Below are 8,241 nucleotides of genomic sequence, written 5' to 3' on the forward strand. Positions count from 1 at the left end.
AGATCTTTATGCAGTTAAGCACAGATCAAGACCAAATCCTGAAGGGGTGAGGAAGGAGAAATAGGCGTACGCATTGCATAAAGGACAGTTGTTGTCTCCTGAAAGGACAGTCCAACTGTGGCTTGAAAGCTCTCTGCTAACCAACAGCAGTTTCAATGCAACTTTTCCAGAGTCTGAAGAAAATGCATGTGGTTTCTAGTGCTAAATAGTGCAACCTTGCAAAACTGCTACAGACAGCAATATGCTGAAATATAAGCAAATGATCAGAGAAGTTGACAAATGGAGACTGCTCTTAACTCAGCAGCAACTCCCACACAGAAATTGATCCAGGTGGGTATTAAGGTAGCAGCATATTGTTGGAATCCCCATTTAACATGAAGAGCATGACAGAGATTGTACAGGGCTTTCTGGTTCCGAGGTGCCTGATCGTATCAGCATGCAGCCCACCAATACTTTGGCCAATCTTGTCCTTAATGTAATTACATGAAGGCAGGAGGGGAAAGGAATAAAACTAGCTTCTACCACCTCGACACATCCATTGAGAAATACAAATCCTTTTGAGGGTGCTATTGGTAAGCTTTGTGTTTTGTCTCTGGGCAGCTGAGCACATAAAGCAAACTAGCTGACAAGCAGGGCTGGGGACACCATTGCTCATGCAACAGCTATAAACTCTACTCATGTTAAGAACATTATAGCAGAAACAAATTCTGACCGGTGACATTGCTTCTGGATGGAAGAGAGATCTACAGCACAGGTCAGAACCCATCTCAACTTGCTGTAGCCTAAAGGCAGATTTAGGGCAAAAGATGACTCCAAATCCTTTTATATTCTTTGAGGCAAGTATCTCAAGGATGCTTTCAGCCACTGTTGACAGCACGAGGCCCCGGTACCCGTGAAGATAAGACACACAGGGATCACGCTCCAACTCAATTTAATAAGCTTCGTAATGAACTTGGACAGAAAGTGGTTTGAAATAAGTCGAGCAACACTCATCTACTAGTCAAGGATTTTTTTTTAAGTAATGCTTTTAAGCTTATACTCAAGCATACAAAGCATAAATTTTACAAATTAAAAACAATAAAAGCATCCTAGAATAACGTAATGGCTTCCCCTATATGTACAAGGAGTGAAAAGGAGTCGGAATTCCTTCCAGGCAATTTCACACATCTTACATGCTACATAAGTGCTCTCCACATTAATTTCAATTTTTCTTTTAATGTGGGTGGAAGGAGCTAAAAGTGTTTCAATAAAACCATCTTAAAGAGAGAGAGGTACTTCACCTGGTTTCAAGCTGTTATGTTTGCCTCTTCCAAAGTCTTGAGAGGAAATGCTTTACTTAAAATTCTGCTGTTAGCTTCTGCGCAGCAGCCTCTGTTTTTCCAGCTATATAAAATCAAACAGTTCAGTAAGTATTTCTCAGAAAGCACCACCAGTGCTTCATCTTTATGGAAAGCCGTTATCTCCCACCCTTCACAAATGACTCCATTGTACAACAGAAGCAACCAGAGTTTAGCTTAGATTTGACAGGCAGAAAAGAAACAGGGTAACAGCAAAGAGGACAGTTATTAGGGAGGTGATAGGTTTTGGAAAAGGAGAGCTTTTTAGCCTAATCAAAACACACTTGATATACAGGCTTTCTGTAGAGGCAGGATATTTTACAGCCCAACTTCTTCATGACCATAGCATTAATGAAAAAAATCTTATTTGCTTCCAACAAAGGAAAAGCTGGGGGAGGAACAAGCGTAGTGTACCACATTTAATTACCAGATTTGTTTGCCACCATTGAGTTTGGAACAAATCTTCTTATAAAAGTTATTTGCATATTGCTCTGAATGAAGTTGAACAAAAAATGTATGTTTACACTAAAGCAAACTGATCAAAGTGGCATTTAATAATATTGTTAAAGTGGTTATCTAACAAAAATGGGTTAACAAAATCCCATTCATTAGTAGTCACCAAATAAGACATTTCTCATGCATATGACAAAAGTTCATTCATGTACTGAGAGGTCTGTTTACTGTGTACAATATTTCCATAAATTATAATATGTTTCACAGCCCCTACCATTCAAGAATATTTCAAACAGATTATATATTATATTTGTATATGCAAACTATTTTATATACACTAATATAAAGATCCTTAGAAGTACCATTATCACTACCTTTATGCTTTCTCTAAAATGCATAGCTTTCGAATATTTTCTTGCAGTTACCAAAAACTTTACAGATTAAAGCTGCTTATCAATGTGGCATGTTCATAAAAACAAAGTGAAATACTTCTATACTAATTTTATATTAAACCCCTTAAAAAACATGTTTATTTTTAAATGAAAAAAAAAAACAAACCCAAGCTAGTGAAAAATTCAAGTAATCTATGCTCAATCGTTGCCCACATACTATATGAAATTAATGTAGCGTTCTAGAAGTACAGTGAACTTCTCAACCAGGACTGTAATACCGCATTTCTCATGGAGAAAAATGCTAGTCATGCCACAAAAACTCACCACTTTCCACTTCATCTGGGAGAAGCTTTAGATGAGATTTAACAACACAAGTGTCAGAACAGAGGAAAAGCTGATCAGTTAGCTATGAAGAAATTAGAGCTATTCCAGTTTTGTTTCTGCAGTTTGTTATTAAACAAAGTTACATTAACCATACAGTTTCTCACAAACTAAAAGTTATACATGGTTTTTAGACATCAACCGACTGGAAAAAAATTTAAAAAAACCCCAAAAAACAAAAACCCAAAAAGCCCACAACTATTAAAGTTTGGTGTTAGAATAACCAGCCTGGGTGAAAGGAAAGCCAGACAGCTGTTGTAGTTGGGGGGCTACTGATAGCTTGTTTGTTATGTATAAACTTTGAGATCTCCATACCACAAATCCCTCAAAGTGGAGAACAGAACAATGAGTAATAAATGGGAACAAATAATTTTGTTATATCCATCATCTAGCTTAACCTTGGCGTTCCACATCTCTAATAGCTGCTTAACAAACAATAGCTTCCCCCCACAAAAAATAGCTACACAAGTAAACAGTGTTCACAGTAATGCAATCAGTAACAGGTTTTGTTAGTTTCTGTAAGTCAGGTGTATCTGCAAAGCTTTATACAGTTTAATGCATAAGTATTCCAGTAAAATTAAGTGAAAACTAAGTTTCATTCTACAGGGTAATATCTACCATACAAGACTAGATTATGTACAGTATGGGACTGGTGTGACAACTGCCAGTGTCTCATGATGTTAAGCTACTTCACCCATCAGCTTGGTCTTTATTCAGCAAATCTCTAATAACTTGATATATGGACCTAAAAATCTAGAGATCAATTTGGCAAGATTAGTGCTTACTACCACTGGATATACACCAGCATACAGTGCTGCAAAACTGAGTCGACCAGAACATCCCATACCCAGAAGATTACAATTTGTTGACTTGAAAGTCTGGACTTCACATGTAAAACATTAAAACTATAATCCTAACTGGAGTGAGGACAGTCAGTAAACAAACACAGGTGAAGATGAACTGCATCTCTTCAAAAAGGTATGGAAGAATTGAGAAAAACGGAAATTTCTGTTTTTAGACAGCCCTGCTCTGCTCAGCTCAAGGCATAAACCAGCCCAAGTAGCTCTAAAACTACAATTCTGATTCAGCAAGCATAAAGGCAGATCCTGCACAAGATGATGCATTAGAGGCTTCAACAAGCATCTCCCCCCCGACATTTGATTTCCTAACACAAGCATGTCTTTCAGCTTACAAACATCCAGTGGCCTTCAAAGCTTTAGCAGAATCATTGCAGTGTCTACAGCTGCAAATTTAATACAGGGGGGAAGGCCTCTTTTAACAAAAGCCCTCAAATGCCTCCGGGGCCCATTTTGGTCATTTGTGAAAATTAAGGAAAAAAAAAAAAAACAAAACTTATTTCCAACAATACTCCTCCTGAAAAGATGGGTCACTGATCCATTATGAACATAGCTCTCACCATATTAAGCACCAAAAAGTCAGAAACAAGGAGAAAAAAAAAAAAAGTCCTTAAATTATGATTTACATGTTTGTACACTATTTCCTAAGCAAAAGGTTGACCTTACTGCAAAGTTTATAGATGAAAACTCGACCAGTTACTTTTAAGGGGAACGTATATCTGGCTATAACTTAAAGATAGAAAATATTCACTGTTCTATATACACATTTCAAACAGGAGACAGTTAAACTTAACTGAATAGTTGCCAATATAACTCCGTATTAACTCACTGGCCACTAAACTAGGCATCAGCAGCCAATTAGAAAGCTTGAGTTCTGTACTTTTAAAAATGCTATTTTTCCTGTCCTGTTTAATTGTTTTTTAAAAATGTATTATAGTGCATAGCCTAAGTCAGACTTTCAAAGAGATACAGCGCCTTTCAATGCAGTTTTTGCAGCATTTAAAAGGGACTTTTCTCCCTTCAAATTAGATGTTCATTGAAAAATCTGAATTGAGTGCTGTACTGTAGTAAAAATATTTCAGTCACAGACTGATATAAACGTATACTGTGCAGTACTAAGATTGTTTGGTGTCCATCTGCACACATTTACTTGGGTTCTTCAATCGTCCCCTTGCTGAGGTCTGTCATTTTGGGATATTTCACTTTCTTCTGGTCCAGCTCATTCTGAGCCCACAGTAGTAGTTTCAGTAATTTTGCCAACTTGGGTGTTGATTCACGATTTTCATAGTCTAGAACAGCTTGATTAACCTCGCTCCATACCTGGAAAAGAAATACTGGAGTTCAGTGATAGTTTTCCAATGATTAACACTGCTAACGTCACACAGACATTGAAAAGATCACACCTAGTGTGCCAATTCCTCAGTACATGGTCAGGACAAAGCTCCATAGACTATGAGACTGGAGGAAACAAGGAAGAGCACCAAGTAGTTGAATACATTAACACCATTTTTTTGAATCTTGCTTAAGAAATACTTTCGTTCTTCTGCATACCACTATATACATTTTTTCTAAACATTTCAAAAAATATTTGGACTTCATTTTCACCACATGCAAATAAAAGAGATCAATTTCCTTTTGAGAAAGGACTACCTTCTGTCGCTGCATCATGTTAAGCAAGTCTCCAAATGGTGATTCTTCGGGATTATCAAAGGCAAGCAAAGCCAGAGTACGCTCCATTTCCGTCAGGCATTCCCTGCTCTCCTCGCCTTGTTCTGCTAACTGTGTCTGAGCAAATTCCAGAGCTGCTTCTGTCTCACGCTGCCGAATCAGTTCAATCAAATGCTGCTGCTACATACAAAAGACACAGCAATATTAGCTAAACAAATTAACAAATCTTCAGTATTTCAAGACTGTAATCTTCAGACATTAGTGTGTAACTTGACAGTATGAGGTCAATTCTTCTCAGTGTCTGAGACAAGGAGCAGCAGACTTGTCTACAAAACCTACTGAAAAAGGTAACCTGCCGCTTTTGAGTAACAGGTTTTGAAATTATGTGTTACTAAAGGAATTTCTAGTAATTCAAACTAACAGTAATTGGAAGTTGGTAAGTCACAGGCCACTGCTGCTGTTCTAAGTTTTCACGTTAGTAATTGTATATGATGGTTCCCGCACCATGCCACAAAGTTTCCAGCTGGTACAAAATGATGCCAAGATCAAACACTTGAAATTGCATCCATGTTCAGTCATAAACCTCCCAACATACTTGTAAAATTTGCACTACTTCTTCCAGTCTCTCAGCAACCTCTAACACAAAGAGAAGGTTTGCTATCTGTCCTTACCTGCAAGTGAAAGTAAAGATATCTGTTTGTATCTAGCAATTCTGGATGGAGGCTGTTTATTAACGCAATGGCTTCTTGAATCTGTCCTTTCAATATCATTTCTCGAATTTTTATTCTTTCATCGAGAGTCTCTAAATCAACACTGGGTTCAATTCCAGACTCCATTCGAAATTTCTCTGCTGCTTCTTTAAAGCCCTCTGAAAAAGAAACATTTTACTTCTAACATATATTTTATGAAACACTTAAAAAAATCAGCTTAAATGAAAAGATTTTAGTTTTGTTTGTGCATTTTGGGGGTTTAAAGATTAAGTCTGAACTTCTGAAAAATTCTTAGCTATTTGAATAGGCATTTATCCAACAGGCATCTACCAGTATACGCTTAATTCATTGTTAACTCAAGTGCCCTCATTCTCTAAGGATGCATGCAACTTGTAGTCTGATACCTCTTAACCTGAAAGCTCATTTTATACTTAAATAGAGCAGTGTACTTATTCTAAAACGGAACTTTCAAAATCCCATTTTCAAAATCTGGGTGATTTTGCTTCTCCCTCCAGCCCCCAAATCTGCTTACATGGACCTAGCCGTTTTACTGAGAAGAAACAGGAAAATAAAATTAATTTTGCTTTCTTGTGCTAACACTACTTTTTTTCTGAAGTTGCAACAGCTATTTTAAAACCTAAGTCATACTTCCATACACACAAAAATGATTTACACCACTAAGATGCTCTTCCTTCATCCCAGAGGCTTCACCTACACACCAATGTAAACAGGGGTGTAGATCGGATACAGATGCCTCCGCCCTAGTATAGCTTCCTGTGATGGTATGCATCATAATTGCTAGGGACAATTTCCGAGGGTTTTTGATTGTTCTAAGTTAGGCTATATGCTGAAGGGGTTAGTATTTCTGGTTCCGAACTATTTTGACAAGAGTGCCCTTTTAGAGTTTCTTTTTTCTAGCCAGTTAAAACTTGCTTCTGAGAGTTGTTCTGTGCGGCTTTCAGAATGCTATTTAACCACTGCAACAGATCTTGAACTCTGTTTTAATGGCACAAAAAAGGACATGATACAGAAATGGGTCATGTTTGTTAACAGCATTCCAGAAAATACTTTCTTTTCTGTATCTTTTAGCAGAAAGGTTAATAAATGTCACTTCTATTGCATGATAACTGCTCGGTCGCTGAACCTCAGTCAGTTTCCACAGAAGGGAACACAAGAGCAGTTACACATTGCTAAGAGAAGCCAACAGCAATCACCAAATCCTTAAAGCCCTTAATTTCACTCCATCTAGTAGCATATGCTAGCCAAAACTGTCTGTCTGGATAAAATAAGCAACATGCATTTAAGGGCCTCCTAGTATTACTACTTATTTTTACCTGTAACAAGGTAGTTCATGATCAGGCGGTTCATGTCTGCTCTCTGGATATGCAAGTTATTAAGTTTTTCCATCCATTCATCTTTCGTGATTTCATCAGGTTTTTCTGCATAACTCATCCTGGACTCTTACTACAAGAAAAGAAAAGCATCTCACTTAACATGATTCAAGAAGTAAGTTTAATGTGTGTAAGCACTATGTTACTACCATCTTTATATCTTTTTTATGAGGTCTTTATATTAACAGTCCAAAAGAGACTCTTTTATCTCAAACCACAATGTCACATTTTTCTCCTCCTTGTCCCTGCGCTCTTTCGTATCTACTAGCAAGTCTCTAAAGCTGCTTTCATCAATGGTCAGAATAAAAAATTAAAATACCATCTTCTTGTACTTACTCTTATATCCACTCCAAATACATCTTGTTTACAAGTTATACAGGACAAACAGCATCACAGTATGAAATAAGTGAATCAAAGAGCTTGACAGCTAGCCAGAAAAATTATAACAAATTTTTAAAGCAAAGCCTACATAAACAATACTTGCTTTAAAGTTTTCACCAAAACTTAGACTGGACAGCTACACATATTGTATAGCTAAAAAACTGTATGTAGTATGTTATCGAGTGCACAACTAAAAGACTTACACTAGCTTAGCTTCGCTGTCCCCAAAAGTACTCCCGTCAACACTACTGAAATGTTATCTCCTAGTATTTTTCTCGACTATGTTTTTTTCCGATTTGTAAGCAAAGCACTTTGCTAAAGGCGGCACTTAATCAATTCTACCTTGAAGTCAGGATCACAGGGGCAGCGCAGGGGGAGGAGAGGCGGCAACAACAACAGCAGCAACAGGCACCGCCACCCCTCTCAGACAAACACGAGCGGCAGCGCGCTTTCTCATCACCAGCTCATTTCCAACAGGTTTTTCTGCCTCTAAACCATCGCCACAGCCACACCGACCCCAGGAAAGTTGGACAGCGGAAGGCACGACCATCCAGGGGCCAGCTGAGGGGCCGATCGGTTCCTGGCCCCGCATTCACGCCGCTCCCAACCACGCGGCAGGGAAACAAGAGCTCCCGCAACGGAGCAGCCCAAACCTCGCGCGGCCCCCGCCC

General features: G+C 38.2%; 1 protein-coding gene across 2 annotated transcripts; it reads right to left on the reverse strand.

Annotated features, from left to right (window-relative positions):
• Positions 1–1,871: 1,871 nt before the first annotated feature.
• GID8 (GID complex subunit 8) lies at positions 1,872–7,259 on the reverse strand. Of its 2 annotated transcripts, none has more exons than XM_010290092.1 (4): positions 7,133–7,259; positions 5,760–5,956; positions 5,071–5,268; positions 1,872–4,740 (listed from the first exon to the last, which is right to left on the reverse strand). In XM_010290092.1, exons 1-4 carry the CDS (start codon positions 7,248–7,250, stop codon positions 4,567–4,569), a joined length of 687 nt encoding a protein of 228 aa, XP_010288394.1. In that variant the 5' UTR covers positions 7,251–7,259; the 3' UTR covers positions 1,872–4,566. The 2 variants fall into 2 exon arrangements, with proteins under 2 accessions (XP_010288394.1, XP_010288401.1); XM_010290099.1 differs by having other exon boundaries at positions 5,071–5,265; positions 7,133–7,257.
• Between the last annotated feature and the right edge of the window lie 982 nt (positions 7,260–8,241).

The sequence above is a fragment of the Phaethon lepturus genome, unplaced genomic scaffold (genome assembly GCF_000687285.1).
Source record: "Phaethon lepturus isolate BGI_N335 unplaced genomic scaffold, ASM68728v1 Scaffold46190, whole genome shotgun sequence".
Classification (NCBI taxonomy): domain Eukaryota; kingdom Metazoa; phylum Chordata; class Aves; order Phaethontiformes; family Phaethontidae; genus Phaethon; species Phaethon lepturus.